This window comes from Mandrillus leucophaeus, unplaced genomic scaffold, assembly GCF_000951045.1.
Source record: "Mandrillus leucophaeus isolate KB7577 unplaced genomic scaffold, Mleu.le_1.0 Scaffold418, whole genome shotgun sequence".
Classification (NCBI taxonomy): domain Eukaryota; kingdom Metazoa; phylum Chordata; class Mammalia; order Primates; family Cercopithecidae; genus Mandrillus; species Mandrillus leucophaeus.
Genome location: NW_012104454.1, coordinates 983,684 through 1,003,126, shown reverse-complemented (window position 1 = coordinate 1,003,126; position 19,443 = coordinate 983,684). Strand labels below are relative to the sequence as shown.

Genomic DNA, 19,443 nt, shown 5'->3' with positions numbered 1-19,443 from the left:
CTAATATTTCCCCGAATGGGCTGGGAAGATTAAATGAAATAATCTTTGTAAAGTCTCAGCACATCCTGGCATGTGGTGAGCACACCATAAATTTAGGTATCAAAATTGACACCATTCATCCTTGACTTCTCTATATGCTGGTCTTTCTGTAGCCAGATAGGGAGCTCCCCAAAGACCAGGCCACCTCCTTCCTCTCTCTCGCCCCAGGGCTCAGGAAAGAGAATTCTTTTTTCTTTCTTTTTAATTTTTTATTTTTTTCTAGAGATGGTTTCACTATGTTGCCCACACTGGTCTGGAACTCCTGGGCTCAAGTGATCCTCCTACCTTGGCCTTCCAAAGTGCTGGGATTACAAATGTGAACCACTGCACCTGGCTGCTTTATTCTTTTTATAAGAGGGGGTTCTTGCTATACTGCCCCGGCTGGACTCAAGCAATCCTGCCTCAGCCTCCCATGTAGCTGTGGCTACAGGTGTGTGCCATTGCACCCAACTAGCAGAGAATTCTTAACAAGCAGTCAGGATGGAACTGATGGCTGTTTGGGCACTTTCTCCTTTCTTCTTAAAAGGATGATATCACCTCTTCTTCTCTGGTGAGAGTCTGAGGATAGAGACCTTTTTCTCACCATGAATGTCACCCCAGAGGTCAAGAGTCATGGGATGAAGTTTGCTGAGGAGCAGTTGTTAAAGCATGGATGGACTCAAGGTGATCCCCATGGGGTCTCTTACATCCCCCAACTCCCTGCCTACCTTCTGCCCAGGGGAAAGGCATCATCCTGGATTACCGCCCTCCTTTATTTAAAGGAGAAAAGCTAGTTTAAAGGGAAATTTGCAGAAGAAAATTTCTGACTTTCCCAGAAAAGGGAAGAAAGGAAGAAATTTGACAGTGGATAATGAAGAAGTTGTGGTTGGGAGGACTAGGGGAGAGAAGAAGAGACATGGCCTCTCTTCCAAAAGAATTATGAAGGAAGAGATATTTCAGGCTCACACAAAGGCAGGGGACTATATGGAGTGGTATTAGAAAGAAAGGAGCTGGGAGGTCTTCTGAGAGGTACAGAGTATACCCCAATGTCAGGTGTGTGAAATGGCAAGAGGCCTGTGGGGGGCGTGCCTTGTGAGGTCTCACAGCAGGCAGGAGAATAAGCCAAGTCGCTCACTGTCCTCTGCAGGCAAAGGCCTCGGCCGGAAGGAGAATGGTATCACCCAGGCTCTCAGGGTGACACTGAAGCAAGACACTCATGGGGTAAGACTGGGTGGACTGAGGAAGGTTAGCATGCATGGGAGAAGGAACCCTTGAGGGCAGGTGAGGCAGGCACTCAGAGCTCATACTTATTCCCCTGGCAGGTGGGACACGACCCTGCCAAGGAGTTCACAAACCACTGGTGGAATGAGCTCTTCAACAAGACTGCGGCCAACTTGGTAGTGGAAACTGGGCAGGTATGAGCTCTTGATAGATGGGCACATGAAACAAAGGGCCTGGGACCTGTGGGGTAGGCAGTCATGGTATGTCACCCATTCACTGGTACTGATAATTCTCTACAGGATGGAATACAGATAAGGAGCCTTTCTAAGGAGACCACCCGTTACAATCATCCCAAGCCCAACTTGCTGTATCAGAAGTTTGTGAAGGTATTAGAGACTGGGTAACAGCGTCCATCCTTTTTCTCTTCCCTGGTCTCCCTGGGGCCTGAACAGTTGCCTTGTATGCCTTATCAATTCTCAGGACTTTCCTAACATAGTGGGATCCTGTGACCAGCCTTGTTGCTTACTTAGACTGCCCAGACCCTCAGCAGGAATTGAGATCTTCAGGTTCCATGGATCCTGCCATCTGTTAAGGCAGCAGCAATAGGGAGTGAGAGGTAGGGTACAGTCTCTTTAAGTCAGGAGCTGCCAAATTTTGGGGGGGCCAGGGGACATCTAATTCAAAGGACTTAGAAGCCAGAGGAGGCCGGGCACGGTGGCTCATGCCTGTAATCCCAGTACTTTGGGAGGCTGAGGTGGGTGGATCACAAGGTCAGGAGATTGAGACCATCCTGGCTAGCACAGTGAAACCCCTTCTCTACTAAAAAATACAGAAAAATTGGCTGGGTGTGGTGGCAGGCACCTGTAGTCCCAGCTACGTGGGAGGCTGAGGCAGGAGAATGGTGTGAACCTGGGAGGCGGAGGTTGCAGTGAGCCGAGATTGCGCCACTGCACTCCAGCCTGGGTGACAGAGCGAGACTCCGTCTCAAAAAAAAAAAGAGAAGCCAGAGGAGACCTGAGAGATTATCTAGACCATCCCTGCTTTGCAGATGTGGCTAAAAGGGTTAAAAGTGGTTTGCTGAAGAGCCCACGGCTGGCTAGTAATGGCAATGGCAAACAGGACTGGAACCCAGGTCTTCAGGCCTCCACTTTCTCCTGTGCCAACAGAAGGAAGCTAACATGTAATGGTCATTATGTGCTAAGGGCTATACATGTTACCTAGCAAATCTTTCCCATTTCTCTACATCTTTGTTACCATCTACTATCCTACTTCAGGCCATCATCATCTCTTGCCTAATTTCTTTTTCCAGCAGCCTCCTAAGGACACCTTTAGTCTCACTCCCCACCCCAACCTTTGTGGAGGATGGACTCCTCCACAAAGCATCCAGAGTGTTCTAAAACATAAATGTCATCATGTCACTGGGTCTTCTTTGACCTAGGATGACACAATCCAGATTTATCGGACTGGCTTATATGGCCCTGCATGCCTGTTCCTGCCATCTCCAGCCTCATCTCTTTTCACCTTTCTCCAGGACCACTACACTTTAGCCTAACCATTAGCCTAACAGAGTCCAATCTGTTTCTTTTCTTTGAAGGCACTACATTCTTCCATCTTCAGGTTGTTGCACATGTTGCTCCCTCTGCTTGGGACATTCTTCTCCCTTTCCCCCTTTACCTGCTGAGTTTTTCTTATCCTCCAGAGCTCAGCTCATACATCAGTTACTTTTAGAAGTCATTCTCTGAAGTCTGAGTTGAGTACCCTTCCTCTATCACAGGCAACACTTCCATCATAATTGCCTATGTAGATTCCATCTGGGCTGGGCCCATCTCATTCTTATTCCACTCGGAATCCCCAACTCTGTGGCCCATAGTAGACTCTCAGTCTGATTAAATGAAGGTACTATGAACAGGTACTATGGTTGGGGTGGAGCAGGGCATCTTTACTGCCAGTCACTGGCACTTGTCCACTGTGAAGACCTGATGAATCAGAGCATTTTCTCTTCTTCTTCTGCTCACCAGCCAGTTGTAGGCCAGAGAGGGCAAAGCTGCTGCACATCCCAGCAGCAGCAGCCCAACTCCTATCCAAGTTCAAGTATGCAGGATGGCATGCCTCCCTGTGGCTCCTCAAGGAGCAATGGTAGGGGCTGGCAAACTCCTGCCAGGAGCTATGAATTCTTAGGGGGCTTCCACAAGGGAATAGGGATGGTGGTGGTGTTGAGAAGGCCTTTGGTGGTGTTGAGAAGGCCTTGTCCACCCCCATGACCCCTCCTAGATGGCCACGTTGACTTCAAGTGGAGAGAAGCCACACAAAGACTTGGAGAGCTGCAGTGATGATGACAACCAGGGGCCCAAGTCCCCAAAGATGTGAGACTTCATTTTAGCTCTTGGGGAATGTGGGAGGAGATGTCCTTAGATGGTAAGAGAAAGGGCTGAGTCTAATGCTTGACTGGGGGCTTCTTGGTGGTGGGTGGAACTGTGTTGTACTAATCTTTGTATCCCTAGTACCTCAAAAAGTGCCAGGTCCTGAACAAGAACTCAGTGTTGAAGGAATGTTTTAGAAGGAGGAGAGGTCAAGCCTTTCTACTGGGTCTGTTTGTAACTGCCGATCTCCCCTAACAGTCTGACTGATGAGATGCTGCTCCAAGCCTGTGAAGGGCGAACAGCACATAAGTAAGTAGTGGTCAGCTCCTTGAGCTCGCTTCTTTTCTCCCCACCTTTGAGCATGGCCTGTGCCACCTCCTGATTCTTTTTACCCCAGGGAAATGATTCCTATTACCTACCCATCTATTGCCTGAAGATAGGCAGCTCCCCACTCCTTCTACCCTCCATCAACTTTCCCTGCAGGCTTAAGGACTAGGCCCATTTCCCCTGATACCGTTGCTCTGACTTGGACCCTGTCTGTTTCAGGGCTGCCCGTCTTGGGATCACGATGAAGGCCAAGCTTGCTCGCCTAGAGGCCCAGGAGCAGGCCTTCCTGGCTCGTCTCAAAGGCCAGGACCCTGGGGCCCCTCAACCGCAGTCAGAGAGCAAGCCCCCCCAAAAAAAGAAAAAGAAAAGGAAGCAGAAAGAGGAGGAAGAAGCTACAGCATCTGAAAGGAATGATGCAGATGAAAAGCACCCAGAACACGCTGAGCAGAACATCAGAAAAAGCAAGAAGAAGAAAAGGCGACATCAAGAAGGAAAGGTCTCAGAGGAAAGAGAGGGTACAACTAAAGGGAATGAGGAGGAGGATGCCGCAGGAACAAGTGGGCTTGGGGAATTGAATAGCAGAGAGCAAGCCCATCAGTCCCTCAGGAAAGTGAAGAAAAAGAAGAGGTGGCACCATGAAGAGGAGAAGATGGGGGTCTTGGAGGAAGGAGGAAAAGGCAAGGAGGCTGCAGGCAGTGTCAGGACAGAGGAGGTAGAGAGCAGAGCGTACGCTGACCCATGCAGCCGAAGAAAAAAGAGGCAGCAACAGGAGGAGGACTTGAACCTAGAAGATGGAGATGAGGAAACTGTTTTAGGTGGTGGAACCAGGGAAGCAGAGAGCAGAACATGCAATGATCGGAGAAGCAAGAAGAAAAGACAGCAGCATGAAGAGGAGGAGGACATCTTGGATGTAAAGGATGAGGAGGATGGCGGGGCTAGGGAAGCAGAGAGCGGAGCACACACTGGCTCAAGCAGCAGAGGTAAGAGGAAGAGGCAGCAGCATGCCAAGAAGGAAAGAGCTGAAATCAGCATCAGCCAGAAAGCCAAAAAGAAGAAACAGAAGAGAGACTAAAGGTCTGGTCAAGGTGGGGCTCCACTGATTGATTTTCAGGAGTTGAAGCCTCGAAGACCAGGGTTGATGCAGGTCTGCAGGTCTTCTGCACCCCCACTCAATGAGGAGTCCCTCCCAGAAAGGAAACTGATCTCTGGGACGTCAGCTGCTGAGAGGAGCAAGCGGTAGTACCAACCCTTAGTTGAGGGAGTCAGCATAGTCCCCTCTGCAGCTTCTAACCCAGGATCATAAACTCAGGTGCCTAGAGAAGCCAGGCAGCTAAAGGATAAGGAATGCTGGGGGCTGTGGGAACAGGAATGCAGATACCCTTTGAAGGAGCATTCCTGCTAAAATTAAAAGAAGCTGAAAATGTAGACCTATGTGAAGTGCTCTGATTTTTAAATATTGTGAAGGTTAAGAAAAACACAAATTTAGGTCTATGGGCTAGATTTAGCCCACAGTTGCCAGTTCCTAGCACTACCAAATGAATAACAAACATCATCTTGGGCTCCTAGCCTAGAGATAACTGGCTAGGACTGACTGGCTCTCTGTTCCCAGCCTGGGAAGGTCCTGAATACAAATTAGAAGATACTTCTTGGAGGCCTTTGAGGAAATTCCTTCTGTTAACCTCCTTGTAGTCTTGCTACACTGATAAGTGAACGTAGCTCCTTGTCTGTGTCCCAAATGAGTAAGAATTGTGTAAAGGACAGCACAACTCACTTGGCATCTAACAGTCCATTTTCATTGTTTCCAAATACCATGGCAACCTCTTGCCCGTTGTGTTACCCCCAGAGAGATGGCACCCAATCCCCAGGGTTGCTCCCTGATTTCCACCATTCACTGACCTTCATTGCCAGAGGAGCTGCCAGGACTCCACAGTTCCGGAAGAGAGGGGCTCTAAGTCTTTATTGGGAAGAATACCCACCCACCTTCCCTCACTGCAGACGATAGACACACGCGGTGTCAGGGTAGGGTGGCAGATTCAGCTGGTACTTCTTTTCCAGAGCAGGTGGCACAAAACGACCCCCCAGGTAATGGTAGCGACCAGTAAACTGGGTTGCAGATTTTTTGGGGGCTGTGAGGGAGATGAGCAAGTCTGGCTGGATCCCTCCAGAGTTTCCCTTCTCCACGTCCCATCCTGAAAAGAGGGTGGTATTCAGGAAGAGGCCAGATGTCTCATCCCCTTCTACACCTTATTTTACCCTAGTCCCAGAGAAGTGGGAAGTCCCCTCAGTTCCCACCTGAGGAACTCTCGTCCAACAAGCTCCACGTACCCTTGGGCCGTGGTCTCTTCATGGGGCCAACATGTAAAGGGGACTTCTGAACGCTGTTCCCCAGCCCTGATGGGGGTCCAGAAAGCTGTGTTCTGCCCCTCTAGACTAAAATTATTTTAGACTTGGTGTGGGCAAGAGTCAGGAGGGTAGGGCCCCAATCTCCGCCCACCCCTGCCCCACCTTCTGGGTCCCAGCACCTGAGGGAATGTCGATGCTAGCAATGGGCACAGTGAGTCCCTTCAGGACACTCAGGATGCTGTGGAACGGTTCCCGAACATCACCCTTGAAGCTGAAGCCAAAGATGGCATCCACCACCAGCTCATACAGTTCATCAATCATCGTGGGCTGTGGTGGAGCAGGAAAAGGATGTCAGAGCCAGCAGCTGCACAAACAGCCTTAACTGGAGAGGGCTGTCCTCTGCACCTGCAGACCATTCACAGAGACGCAAGTATTGTATCTCATTCAGACGGCAGCCTGAAGCCTAGAGAAAGTGTGAGTTGGTCACTGATTCAGGCCAAACTGAGACCAGACAGTTTTTGTTCTCGGTGCCTGCCTGCCCGCCACTGGGGAGGCTACAGGGTGAGATAGCCTGAGACCGAGTCAGGAGAGCCAGATTATGGTTTCAGCTCTGCCATGATACAATTCAGTGACTTTAAGCAAACCACTTCTCTCCACCTCAGTATCTTCATCTGTAAAATGGGTTAAGGAAAAAAATTACCCAATTTCCCATCCCTTAATCCATGCATCTGCAGGAAGGGTTTCAGACAGGGCAGCCACTCTGGCCTCTGAGGGGCAATCATGTGTTTACTGCATGCTAGGGCAAGAGGATCTGACTACAGAGTGGAAGGAGGGACCAGGGAGATGAAAGGGCAGGGAAACTTTAGAGAAGGTGGTGTGTGGGACTCATGGAGCACACTTTATGAAGGGGGAGAAGGCTCTTGCACACTTATTTGAATACCATCCTTTAGGCATCTTCTGTACCAGGCACTAAAATGAGCTCAGCCTGGAAACACGATGGAAGAGCAGAGCACAGGCAGTGGTTACTGGGAGATGAAGTATTCAACTGGAGCCACCTACCTCTGAGGGCATTTCCCCAAGGAAAGGGATGTCCATTTTCTGACACTGGGTCACCAATGCGGTGAAGAGGGGCTTGTTAGGCCTTTTGGGGTAATAGATGGTTGGCTCATAGCCCTAGGAAGAAAGTGGTAATTCAACCCCAGATCCCAGAGCCCTCACACCCTCCTCCCCCACAGCCCCTCCCCACATACTTACAAAGAGTTTGAGGTGTCGAGCACAGACCAGACCATCTCCTCCATTATTCCCCGGGCCACAGATGACCAGGACAGTAGGGGGGCTCCTGGACATGGACGTGGGGGGATATGCCTGAAGGCAGAGTCAAGGGTGGTTCAGCGGGGTTTCAGGCGGTAATAGATCAGATTGGCCCAGCTGTTTCTCCCACCCCTTTGTGCCTAGGCCAGAGGACTGGGACAGTGACTCCTCCCTGGCTGCTCCCAAAGGTCAAGAGTTGTGCCACTGACCTTGGCGATGGCTGTGGCACAGCTCAGCCCGGCAAGCTCCATAAGTTGGTCCACGCTGAACTGGTATTCGTTAAATAGCTCCTGGTCCACGGCCTGGGCCTCCTCCTGGCTGAGGAAAACCCGCGGCCTGAGTCCCGCCCCTCGTGTTCTCCATCGCGCAGGTGGTCCGGCCGTCCCAGGCCCCGCCCCGTGGCAGAGCAGGCCACCGGAGACCCGCGCCTACCTCAGGTACTTCACCGCCGTGCTCGCCATGACCTCTGAGTCCCAGCGGCCACCCGAGTTCAGCCGCTGCGGTCTCCACCAGGTGGGTCCCGAGCGGCAGGCGATGGTCTCGCTTTTGATCCGCAGCAGGCGCGAGCCCGCAACCAGAAGCCCGAGGCCCAGCAGCGTCCGCACCCCTGACATCCAGCTCGCAGAGCGCTCGCCCCCTGCCAGGCCCGGCTCGACCCGACCTCGGCGCATGCGCCGCCCTCGCCCCGCCCCCGGAGAGGCCGGGCCAGCACGCGCGGGTTCCGGAAGCGGCTCGGGGCTGGAGTCTTGTGGTTCCAGCAGCCCTTGGGCCGGGGAGCCGTTCCCACCTGGGCCAACTTCCCTTATACTTGGGATCCCAGCTCTCCTCAGGAGTGTGTACAAATCGCCACACATTTCCAGATACGCCGAAATGCCTTGCTCCCAACCGCCCTTTGATAATAAGTGCTGGCTTTGTAACTCTTTCAGAAAGGTATATGGTATAGCAGTTAGCCTTTATTCCTGCCCCACTGCTCAGAGGCTGAGTGAATGGGGGAACTGCTGGTGTCAGTTTTTCGCCTATACAACAGGGAAACGAGTACATACTTCATAGGTGCTAATGCCTGCAAACCGGCGCAGAGGGAGTGCTATAGAAATTAAGCTACTGTTGTTATTTACACCACCAAGCCTATGTAACTTAGGCCCCCTCTCCACTAAATTAGCTTCCCCTACCTCTATTTTACCAGGATATCTCACTGTACTTCCCTAGTCATACTTACCCCCTTTACTGAGATAATAGCTATGGAAATAGAAAATTATCCTTAAATAGGTTCTGTAAGCTATGGTTTAAAATGTAATTGAAACCATAGGCTCTGTCAGGCCTCTGAGCCCAAGGCAAGCCATGGCATCCCTGTGACTTGCACGTATATGCCCAGATGGCCTGAAGTAACTGAAGAATCACAAAAGAAGTGAAAATGCCCTGTCCCACCTTAACTGATGACATTCCACCACAAAAGAAGTGAAAATGGCTGGCCCCTGCCTTAAATGATGACATTACCTTGTGAAAGTCCTTTTCCTGGCTCATCCTGGCTCAAAAAGCTCCCCCACTGAGCACCTTGTGACCCCCACTCCTGCCCGCCAGAGAACAGATCCCCTTTGACTGTAATTTTCCTTTATCTACCCAAATCCTATAAAACGGCCCCACCCTTATCTCCCTTGCTGACTCTCTTTTTGGACTCAGCCTGCCTGCACCCAGGTGATTAAAAAGCTTTATTGTTCACACAAAGCCTGTTTGGTGGTCTCCTCACACGGACGCGCATGACTGCTCCAGGTCACGATGATGTTTCACTAGAAGTCTTGAGAGGAGGAGTAGAGTTTACCCGAGTGGTTCTGAGAACGCAAACACACTCTGTTGCATGGTTAGGGGAAAAGGTTGGAGAGTAACAAACCAGTTACCATCAAGGCACTAAGATAAAGATAATTATCCAGACTGCTATGGACTCAATGTTTGTGTTCCTTCCCCCCTCACAAATTCATATGTTGAAGCCCTAACCCCCAGTGTGATGGTATTCTGAGACAGGGCGGCCGTTGGGATTAGCATTAGTTGGGGTATAAGGGGTAGGCCCTAGTCTGGTAGAATTAGTGCCCTTATGAGACTTTCTTCCTCTCCCCACCCCTCCTCTCTGTCACCATACTGGAACCCTAATCTGACTTCCAGTCCCCAGAACTCTGAGAAAATTAATTTGTTGCTTGAGCATCCAATCTATGATATTTTATTGTGACAGCCCAAGTTAAGACACAGGTAAAGGGAAGGTCTTTTTTGTTTTTTAGACAGGGTCTCGCTCTGTCACTCAGGCTGCAGTGCAGCTGCCTGATCATGGCTCACTGCAGCCTGGACCTCTGGGATCAAGTGATCCTCCAGCCTCAGCCTCTCCAGTAACTGGGACTACAGGCATGCGCCACCACACCCAACTAATTTTCATATTTTTTGTAGAAACGAGGTCTTGGCAGGGCACAGTGGCTCACGCCTGTAATCCCAGCACTTTGGGAGGCCGAGGGTGGGTGGATCATTTGAGGTCAGGAGTTCAAGACCAGCCTGGACAACATGGTGAAACACCGCCTCTACTAAAAATACAAAAATTAGGGCCAGAGGCACTGGCTCACACCTGTAATCCCAACACTTTGGGAGGCCGAGGCGGGTGGATCACCTGAAGGTCAGGAGTTCGAGACCAGCCTGGCCAACATGGTGAAACCCCATCTCTACTAAAAATACAAAAAAATTAGTGGGGCGTGGTGGCAAGCATCTGTAATCCCAGCTACTCAGGAGGCTGAGGCAGGAGAATTGCTTGAATTCTGGGAAGAGGAGGTTGCAGTGTGCCGAGATCCTGCCACCGCACTCTAGTCTAGGCAACAGAGCCAGACTCCATCTCGAAAAAAGAAAGAAAAGAAAAAGAAAAACAGTAAGTATAAGAAGAGTGCTCTAACCTCCCCTTTTCTTCCTGAAAGCAGGAAACAAAACTCCCATGTGAACAATGCCTTCCTCCAGGAGGAAAGAAACATTATCACCAGAGACAGGGAGTCGAAGCTGAGAGAATTCTCTATAAACAGACCTTAATAAAATATCTCTCATCTTCCTTTAGCCTCCCCATATATTTTACTTTTATTATTTTTTTGGAGACAGAGTCTCACTGTCACCCAGGCTACAGTGCAGTGGCACGATCTCGGCTCACCGCAACCTCCGACTCATGGGTTCAAGCGATTCTCCTGCCTCAGCCTCCCTAGTAGCTGGGACTACAGGCACACACCACCACACCTGGCCAATTTTTGTAGTTTTTGTAGAGATGGGGTCTCACCATGTTGCCCAGGTTGGTCTCAAACTCCTGGGCTCAAGCGATCCACTCACCTTGGCCTCCCAAAGTGCTGGGATTACAGGTGTGAGCCCCTGCGACTGGCCTCCTCATATATTTTAGCTGCTTTTCCACAATTAGCTCTTTGTTCAACCTAGTACAAAACATTTAGGTTTTCCTTCTTTGGGTCTTCATTGCTTTATGAGGGCTCCTGTGTCACATAAAATTTATATTAAGTAAATCTGTATGCTTTTCTCTTGTTAATCTGTTTTATGTCAATTTAATTCTCTGTCCCAGCCAGAGACCCTAACAGGATAGAGGTAAAGTTTTGCCTTCCCTACGTTCTGTTATCTGACATGCTCAGGAGTGGATTATTTTATTTCAACTTAAAAAAATACATTAATTTTCCATCTGTCAAGTGTGGTCAGGGTCTTTTCTTTGAGGATGGAGCCCGTGATTGGATTCCTCATCTTTCTTACATAAACCTCACCAGTTATGTATCACCTGCAATTTCCAGTTTACTTCCTTAAAGTGAAACAGTTAATGGCATGTTTGAAGCAATCTTGAGTGTAGAATTTATTTATATTTTTATGATTATTCTCCCAATTTGTAATAATCTTGTTGCTCACATCTAATTCCATAGCAGCTTTTATCTTTTCTTTTGAGACAGAGTCTCACTCTCTTGCCCAGGCTGGAGTGCAATGGCATGATCTTAGCTCACTGCAACCTCCACCTTCCAGGTTCAAGTGAATTATCCTGCTTCAGGCTCCCGAGTAGCTGAGATTACAGGCGTGCACCACCATGCCCCAGCTAATTTTTTGCATTTTTAGTACCGACAGGGTTTCATCATGTTGGCCAGGCTGGTCTCAAACTCCTGGCCTCAAGTGATGCATCCACCTTGGCCTCCCAAACTGTTGGGATTACAGGCGTAAGCTACCGTGCCCAGCCCACAGTAGCTTCTTAAAGTAACTCAGAGGTCGGCTGCAGTGGCTCACGCCTGTAACCCCAGCACTTTGGAAGACCAAGGCAGAAGGATCACCTGAGGCCAGGAGTTTGAGACCAGCCTGGCCAACATGGCGAAACCCTATCTCTACTGAAAATACAAAAATTAGCTGGGCTTGGTGGCATGCACCTGTAATCCCAGCTACTCGGGAGGCTGAGGTAGGAGAATCGCTTGAACCCGGGAGGTGGAGGTTGCAATGAGCCGAGATCACGCCATTGCACTCCAGCCTGGGAGACAGAGTGAGACTCCATCTCAATAAATAAATAAATAAATAAATAAATAAACAAATAAATAAAGTGACACTCAGGCTGGGCGCAGTGACTCACACCTGTAATCCTAACACTTTGGGACGCCAAGGTGGGAAGATGGCTTGAGCCCAGGAGTTTGAGACCAGCCTGGGCAACATAGTGAGACCCTGTCTCTATACATATATGTATTTTTTAATTAGCCTGGCATGGTGGTGCACCTGTAGTCCTAGTGGGAGGCTGAGGTGGGAAGGTCGCTTGAGCCCAGGGGTTTGAGGCTGCAGTAAGATGTGATCGTGCCACTGCACTACAGCCTGAGCAACAGAGCAAGACCCTGTCTCAATAAATAAATAAATAAATTCACTTTTTCCTCCATCACTGGAGGAAAAATATATTATTATAAAGAATAATAATAATACAGAAAAAGTAACTTACTTTAGTGGAGTCTTCTAAAGATCCAACTTAGTTTTGTTTTTTTTGTTTTTTTTTTGAGATAGAGTCTCGCTCTGTCGCCCAGCCTGGAGTGCAGTGGCCGGATCTCAGCTCACTGCAAGCTCTGCCTTCCGGGTTTACACCATTCTCCTGCCTCAGCCTCCCGAGTAGCTGGGACCACAGGTGCCCGCCACCTCGTCCAGCTAGTTTTTTGTATTTTTCAGTAGAGACAGGGTTTCACCGTGGTAGCCAGGATGGTCTCCATCTCCTGACCTCGTGATCCGCCCATCTCAGCCTCCCAAAGTGCTGGGATTACAGGCTTGAGCCTCCGCGTCCGGCCCCAACTTAGTTTTTATAGAAACAGTGATTTGTTTTCCACTCTCAGTTCATCAATTTATTTTTTTTTAAAGATACATTTTCTTTTACATCGACATGGGGTCTCACTATGTTGCCCATGGTGGTCTCCAACTCCTGGGCTCAGGCAATCCTCCCACCTTGGCCTCGCAAAGTGCTAGGATTACAGGGATGAGCCATTTCACCTGGCCTGTTCATCAATGTATATAGTATTTAATTAAATTATGAATTACAGTAACACACACAATGGGCATAAACACACTTGGTATTAAATCACAACTGCCTCTGGGTAAGCAAGGGCTTAGCTGGGGGAGTGGAACTGCACAGCATTCTAGAAAGTGCTCACTGCCTGGATTTGATTCCCAGCTTCTCTACATACTAGTTATGTGATCTGGGAATTCAGACTACTGAAGCTTTGTGCCTTATTTTCCTCATTTGTGAAAGGGGATGATAATAGCACCTCATATATTTGTTGTGAGGATTAGAGGAGAATACACTTGTGAAGCACCTAGAATAGGGTGGGGCATGAGCTAAGTACTTAGGACATGTTATATCACATCATTGTTCCTGTGGCTGCCGGCAGGAGCTGTCCTACAGGCTACAGCCTAGGCCTGCGCCCAGCATCCCCTATGTTTCACAGAGGAAGTAGGGTGCATCGGTTGGGTAAGATGCCTCTTCTGTAGTATTATATCCTCATTTCCCATAGGCAAAAATGGAGGTCTGGAGACAGTCAGTGACTCCAAAGCTACTTGACTACGAAGTCAGTTTTTAGAACTCCCAGGCCCCTAGCAATCATAAGATTTGGATCCAGAAAGACAAAGGGAATTTGCCATCCATTTTCCTTTTTTATTTTACCTACTGAGTCCAAAAATCCCAAGGAAGAACAAACAGAACCTCTCAGGGCCGAGCCTGCAAAAAGCCCTTGCCCAGCATCCTCAGGAGTCCACTAGCTGCCCTGTGTTCCGCACCCCTGCAGGGCTGAGCAACTGGGAAGAGGCTTGGTCCCCAGGACCCCCTAGCATGTGCGTGTTGGGCAGGTGCTTCAGCGATGAGGGCTGCGGCCGGCAGGGGGAGGTCACACGATAGTGCAGATGCCCGACTCCATGGGTCTCCTCTGGCAGCTCCTGCTGAGGCTTTCCCTGGGCCACTTGGATAACCTGAAAAAGACAGGGAGGGGCTTGCCAGTGGGGGTGACTGGGGAGACAGCAGGAGGCAGCCTGCCCTGGCTTCAGCTTCCTTTGCCCTGTTTGGCCCTTACCTCTGCTGGTGGGCTCCAGAGAAGGAGGGAGTTGGCTTAAGCTTCATATCCCCCCATCCTGCAGCACCCTGTCTTTCACTGAGGCCTACCATCAGGCCATTCAGGAAGCAGGGCATACCCCGGGCTTCCAGAGCTGGGTGAGGGTTGTTCACATTGCTAAAGGGCAAAGACAAAGGGGAGCTCGGGGCCCTATATCCCAAGCATGAGATCCCAGCTTCCCCTAACTTCAACAGCAGTCATGTTCCATTAATATCATCCCAAGCCACATATTCTACTTTCTTTGCTATTCTCTAGGCCTCCTGCTCTCCCCCAAGGACCCACCTATTGACTTGAGGGCCATTGGGTACCAGGATGCTAGGGTACTCCGCTCTGGGAGGGCCTCGACCTACAAATGGAAAATGGGCCCTGGGTCCTGGACCTAGATGGAGAAGGACAGACACATTCATCACATGCCTCTCTGCACCAAGAACTATCATGGTGGAAAAAAGCTCTGGAGAAGAACCAGGAGTTGGGGCGGTGTCAGAGGATGCACTGCTCACTATACACGGAGGCTTTGCCGAGGACTCTCCCTCTGCAGGGCGAGTGCTTGGTAAACATGGGGCAACTAGAAGCTAGATGGTGGGAATGATTCACTGTGCCTGGAAGGAAACACACTGAAAAGGAGACATTGGTAAATTCAGGTCAACTCAATAAGTAGCAAGGAACTCTGCTCCCCGAGTTGCAAGTCTTTGTGGGAGAGGCTATTGAATAGTGAGCTGGGGATTACAAGCAGCGCCCAGTGCTGTGTTGGGCATAAAGTAGGCTTTCAACAAAACCCTGGGGTCCAAGATGCAAAGTTCTAGAAGTTAGGAAAGCCATGAGAGCAGGAAGAAAGAGGCAGTTCTAGAAAGGGTTCAGGGAAAATGGTCCAGGGCCTTGAGAGACAAGCAAAAATCAGGGGAGGGCTGTTGGGGAGTTGTGAACTGGGACAGTCAGGGTCGGGGTGGTGCGAAGTTGTGCCAGGCCTCAGAGAAATGACAACAGGAAGGTGGGATGGCAGGATGGGTGTAAGAAGTGGAGGCAGGCAGGTGGGGGCGGGAGTGCCACATTTGCAGTGCGGAGAGGCACCACCAGGAATACTCTACATCAACTTACGCTCCAGTCTCCCCGGCCCAGCCCTCATGGGAACGTTTGCCGACCTCTCCTCTTTTTTCTCCTGGTGGCCCTCCTCAAACTCTTCATCTTCCCACCCACTGGAAGATCTGTAGGGGCAAGGAACGAGGGCACAGCTTGGCAGAGAGACACCAGTCCCCTCCTCCCTGGGGGTATGCATGGGGTCCTACCCCACTGCGACAGCCCCCAACACCCTGCAGAGGCTGCATACATCCCTGCTGCACCGTTCCCACCCTCACCTGTGCTGGGCACCTGCTGCACTGCTTCCTGCCTTTGCTGGGGTCCCCTCCACCTGGCTGGCCCCACCTGGAGCCTGGAGTCTTCCCGGAGCCGAGGTCTGGGAACGAAGGGGAGTAGAGGGACTAGGTCTGAGAAAAACGGCCATCCCAGCTATGTGTGTGCCAGGGTCTCGGAGAATACAATTCTGGGGTGAGGTTCTTTGTTCTATTAAGGTCCCTGCTAGTAACTCTCAAGCTTGAATTCAGATTTAGGGACTAGCAGACCTGGCCAGTGTCTAACGGCCACCCCATCCCTTCTGGGGCCTGATATGGTAAAGTCACAGAAAGTAGGTGGCAGACATTGGCTGGGACCCAGGTATTCTGACCCCTCAATCCAATCCTCTGCCTGTACCAGGCAATTTAATTTTTCTTGCAGATTTTAAATATGGTGTCTTTAAATGTGATCTTTAAAATGCGAGAGCATAAAATCTATTACATACATATAAATATTAAAGTATAATTTCAATTCCTGGAGTGGGAAGAGGTTTTCTGGGGTTGTCTGAAAATGTGAAGGAGGAGGCGGTTGGAGAGTCAACGAATCATACAAAGAGACCCGGAGATAGAAACAAGTTAAAGCAGAGACAGCGAAGGAGTAACGCGGTGGAGACCCACAGAGAAATGAACTCTGGAGACTTAAAGACGGGAGAGAGGGACTTCCTTGGAGCACATCTCCATCCTGTGGCCATTTAGGGAACTGCAGTCAAGGACTTGAAACTTTCTACCTCCTTGCACACATGGTCTACCGATTCTTTTAAATTTATTTATTTATTTTTAATCACCTACATATCACCCCTTGTGTTGGAGACATGCCGCAGTCCCACACCCACCTCCTACCCCTGGAAAGTGACATATCTCATGCGCAGGCTCAAGGCGGATGAACACAGATGAGCTGCCAAGCGCGCCGCATCCCAGGGAACATCGGCTCTGCTTACCACCAACCCCTTCTCTGGGTAACCTCTCTCCACCCCCATCTCCTTGTCTCAGGTGTCATCTCACCAGGGTGTGACCAGCCCCACCTGGGCCAAGTGCGTCCTCACGGTGTCTGCCAGCTTGGCCACCAGCCGTTCTCGCACAGAATCTGGCTCCTTCTGGGGAGAGGGTGATAATAGGGTAATGGGGAATGCCTGGACTTTGTGGTCCTCTGGGGGTTGGGGAAGAAGGAAGCAGGAAAGGGAGGAGGGAGCGGGACTTTGTTTCCCCCTCTCTTCTACCCCATCCCCATGCCTTTCCCAGGGTCCTGCCACCACCTGCCCAGAATTGCAGACAGTGATGGACTCTTCCTCACAATAGTATCCCAACACCTAGCACACAGTGTGTCCGATGCTGTGGGAGAAGGCAAGGAGTGAAGGCAGGAATGTCAGCCAGAAGAGGGATAGCAGGGGAGAGGTGGATTCCGGGATACAGGGTCTCACCTGACACTGGGCCAGTGCTTCCTTATAGTACTTCAAGGCCTGGTCATACTGCCCCAGCCTGGCTGCAGCAGCCCCCAGACCCTCACAGGCCTGCCACTGTCCCTTCATGTCCCCTGAGAAAGAGAGCCTGGAAGGTCCTTTCATGGCTCCCTACCCCACTGACCCGCCCCTTCAGAGGCACTCCCTACCCTCAGTTCCCTCCATCTGCCTCCCCGCCAGCTCCTAGAACCCTCAGCCTCCCCGCTGGCCCAGTCACATGCCAACCCCCTCACGCTTACCAGAGTCACGGGCAGCCTGCAGGGCATGCAGGTAGTTGTCTCTGGCAGCCTTGTGGTCCCCCAGCTGGCTCAATGCAAAGGCCAGGCTGCCAAAGCTCCGGCCCTGCTCCCACCGCTGCCCCACAGAGCCTGAGGACAGAGCCCACCCCATCCTCAGAGGGGACTCTGGCTGCTGGGACATTAGGACTCCGCCCTCCAGCAACCAAGACAGAGCTCCCAGGAGGCCTGGTGCCCAGCCCCAGCACACTCCAGATGCATCCGAGAGGCCTGAACCCTCCACTCCCAGCCTGGACCCATCCTGAGTTCTGGTGTGAGTGCCTCCACCTGGCTAGTTTGAGTCAGGCAACAACCTTGTGATACAGGCAAGGCAGGTATTAATGGCCCTGTTTTTATAAATGCGAAAACTGAAGCTCGGAAAGAGAAAGTGATTCCTGAATGTCACACAGTCAGCAGAGGGGCTGAATTCCACTTCAGGCCTCCTCTCCCCGCCAGTACCCTTCCCCCTGCCGACTACTGCCTTCCCAACCCTGAGGTCTCAGCCTCTGGGCCCACAACCCTCTGTCCTGTCTGACTGTCCCATCTCCTGCACTTCCAGCTCTCCCCCACTGGTTATGGGTTTTCAGGCTCCATAAGTGGTCCCAAAGGGCCATCCACCCTTAAGCCTTGGGGCCCCTTTTGGAAACCCTTCTTAGTGTCTTAGTCCCAGTCCCATTCCCCGGCCCCGGGCACCCACCGTGCAGGTCAGCAGCCTTCTGGTGAAACTCCTGAGCTTCCTGATAGTTGCCAAGGGCGTTGTGGGCCATCCCGAGGTTTCTTAGCACTGTGGCCTGCTCTCCTGGCACCCAGCACAGAGGAAGGGCCTGCAGGAAGGCCTCCACAGCCAGCGGAAACAGCCGGAGCTGGCAGTAGCCCAGGCCTAGATCATTATAGAGGTGCCCTAGAGGGCATAGCCAGGGTCACTGGTAGCTGGACCAGATATAAATAAGGCTGGTATAGCCCCTATCCACTCCTCCAGGGTTCCCCAAACCCAGCCCTCTGAATAGCACCAGGCTTTGTGTCTCCCCAGATCCCACACCTTCCCTGCCCAAAGATCTCACCCAGCAGTCCCCTCTCAGTGCTCCTCTCGGCAAGCCTCCGGCTTTTCTCCAGCACCTGTACAACTTCCCCTACCTGATGCCGCCCACTCTTCAGCATACATCCTGCCGCAGCCCCCAGTGCCAGGGCTGCGGCCTGCAGCTGCCTCTCTTGGACATAGGCCCGGCTTGCTTCCTGCAGGCAGTGGGCTGCTAGCTCAGGCTGTCCCAGAGCCTGGTAGCAGGCTCCCATTTTTGCCCAGGCTTCTCCCTGGTCACCCTGTGGCTGGTAGTGGCCCAGGGCCCTGTGGTACCAGGCCAAAGCTTGAGGCAGCTCGCCAAGGGCATGGTAGGCCAAAGCCACATTGAAACACTGGTCTCCATGACGCCTGCCCTGTGCCTTCTCTTCAGGGTGGGCTCGCAGGAGCAGCTCAAGGCCTCTGGCTGGGTCCCCAGTCTCCACATAGGCAGCCCCCAGGTTGAAGGCGCAGGCCCGGAGCACCAGGGTGTCCCCGGTTTGTGGGGTCTTGGAGGCCAGAAGGAAGGCCCTCTGGAAGTTGTTCAAGGCTTCATGGTTCCGGCCAGCCTGAAGGGCCCCGTGGCCAGCCCTGGTGAGGGCTTGGATGCTGGCGTCTTGCCACAGCCACTTTCTTTTCTTCTTTGTCTTATTGGAGCTTGAAGGCTCAGGCTCTGGCCTCTGGGGCACATCCTCAGGGTTGGGGGAAGACATAGAGCTGACAGAGGGGAACAGAGGGATCGGTATGTCAGCCTTGGCTTCCTCTAGAGCAGGACCCCCTTCGAGAAATTCAGCTCTACCCCGCCCTAGCATGACCCTCAGGGTTTCAAGGATTGCTCTCTGACCTCTCACTTTGTTTCTTCTGTCCCACTGGGTACCATATCCACTCTCACTCTAACGTCCTGACTAATTCTTAGTCCTCCTTCAAGACTCAAGTCAAGTAACAGCTTGCTTCAGAACACACCTTCTTCTCAACCAACTGGGTACTCCTGTGGTCCCATAGCACCTGATGCCTACGTCTTTTGTAGCATTTATCACACTGGGTCAGAGTTGATGACTTTCTTGTCTTCCCCCCGCTA

At 51.3% G+C, this 19,443-nt stretch overlaps 3 protein-coding genes across 7 annotated transcripts in view; 1 reads left to right on the top strand and 2 right to left on the bottom strand.

The window, feature by feature from the left end:
- The window catches only part of GPATCH4 (G patch domain containing 4), an 8,855-nt gene extending 3,352 nt beyond the window's left edge, over positions 1 to 5,503 (top strand). Inside the window, exons 2-8 of one of the 4 annotated variants that reach the window (XM_011992793.1) lie at positions 566 to 702; positions 1,166 to 1,239; positions 1,341 to 1,433; positions 1,539 to 1,625; positions 3,511 to 3,602; positions 3,858 to 3,908; positions 4,146 to 5,503. In XM_011992793.1, the coding sequence (XP_011848183.1) occupies positions 624 to 702; positions 1,166 to 1,239; positions 1,341 to 1,433; positions 1,539 to 1,625; positions 3,511 to 3,602; positions 3,858 to 3,908; positions 4,146 to 4,998 (1,329 nt within the window). In that variant the 5' untranslated portion in view covers positions 566 to 623 and the 3' untranslated portion in view covers positions 4,999 to 5,503. The remainder of the gene's footprint in view (positions 1 to 565; positions 703 to 1,165; positions 1,240 to 1,340; positions 1,434 to 1,538; positions 1,626 to 3,510; positions 3,603 to 3,857; positions 3,909 to 4,145) is intronic. The other 3 variants (XM_011992792.1, XM_011992795.1, XM_011992794.1) reach the window with 3 other exon arrangements.
- A 305-nt stretch (positions 5,504 to 5,808) lies between these two features.
- On the bottom strand, positions 5,809 to 8,482 carry APOA1BP (apolipoprotein A-I binding protein). Of its 2 annotated transcripts, none has more exons than XM_011992789.1 (6): positions 8,013 to 8,482; positions 7,790 to 7,898; positions 7,524 to 7,634; positions 7,329 to 7,442; positions 6,449 to 6,596; positions 5,809 to 6,115 (listed from the first exon to the last, which is right to left on the bottom strand). In XM_011992789.1, the coding sequence occupies exons 1-6, from the start codon at positions 8,432 to 8,434 to the stop codon at positions 5,913 to 5,915; spliced, it is 1,107 nt and encodes a 368-aa protein (XP_011848179.1). In that variant the 5' UTR covers positions 8,435 to 8,482; the 3' UTR covers positions 5,809 to 5,912. The 2 variants fall into 2 exon arrangements, with proteins under 2 accessions (XP_011848179.1, XP_011848180.1); XM_011992790.1 differs by having other exon boundaries at positions 7,790 to 7,894.
- A 4,917-nt stretch (positions 8,483 to 13,399) lies between these two features.
- On the bottom strand, positions 13,400 to 19,078 carry TTC24 (tetratricopeptide repeat domain 24). The gene is made up of 10 exons (XM_011992788.1): positions 18,373 to 19,078; positions 18,009 to 18,212; positions 17,276 to 17,404; positions 16,998 to 17,110; positions 16,582 to 16,673; positions 15,547 to 15,669; positions 15,290 to 15,396; positions 14,695 to 14,808; positions 14,477 to 14,573; positions 13,400 to 14,054 (listed from the first exon to the last, which is right to left on the bottom strand). Exons 1-10 carry the CDS (start codon positions 19,076 to 19,078, stop codon positions 13,973 to 13,975), a joined length of 1,767 nt encoding a protein of 588 aa, XP_011848178.1. The 3' UTR covers positions 13,400 to 13,972.
- Between the last annotated feature and the right edge of the window lie 365 nt (positions 19,079 to 19,443).

Coding starts and splice junctions, on each gene's coding strand:
- APOA1BP (XM_011992789.1), bottom strand. CDS start 8,434: ATGTGTGGCGATTTGTACACACTCCTGAGGAGAGCTGGGATCCCAAGT. Junction 7,443..7,523: donor CTCGACACCTCAAACTCTTT/GTAAGTATGTGG, acceptor CTTTCTTCCTAG/GGCTATGAGCCAACCATCTA. Junction 6,116..6,448: donor TAGCATCGACATTCCCTCAG/GTGCTGGGACCC, acceptor CCCTCTTTTCAG/GATGGGACGTGGAGAAGGGA.
- TTC24 (XM_011992788.1), bottom strand. CDS start 19,078: ATGTCTTCCCCCAACCCTGAGGATGTGCCCCAGAGGCCAGAGCCTGAG. Junction 16,674..16,997: donor AAGCACTGGCCCAGTGTCAG/GTGAGACCCTGT, acceptor CCCTCTCCCCAG/AAGGAGCCAGATTCTGTGCG. Junction 14,574..14,694: donor CGGCAAAGCCTCCGTGTATA/GTGAGCAGTGCA, acceptor TTCTCCATCTAG/GTCCAGGACCCAGGGCCCAT.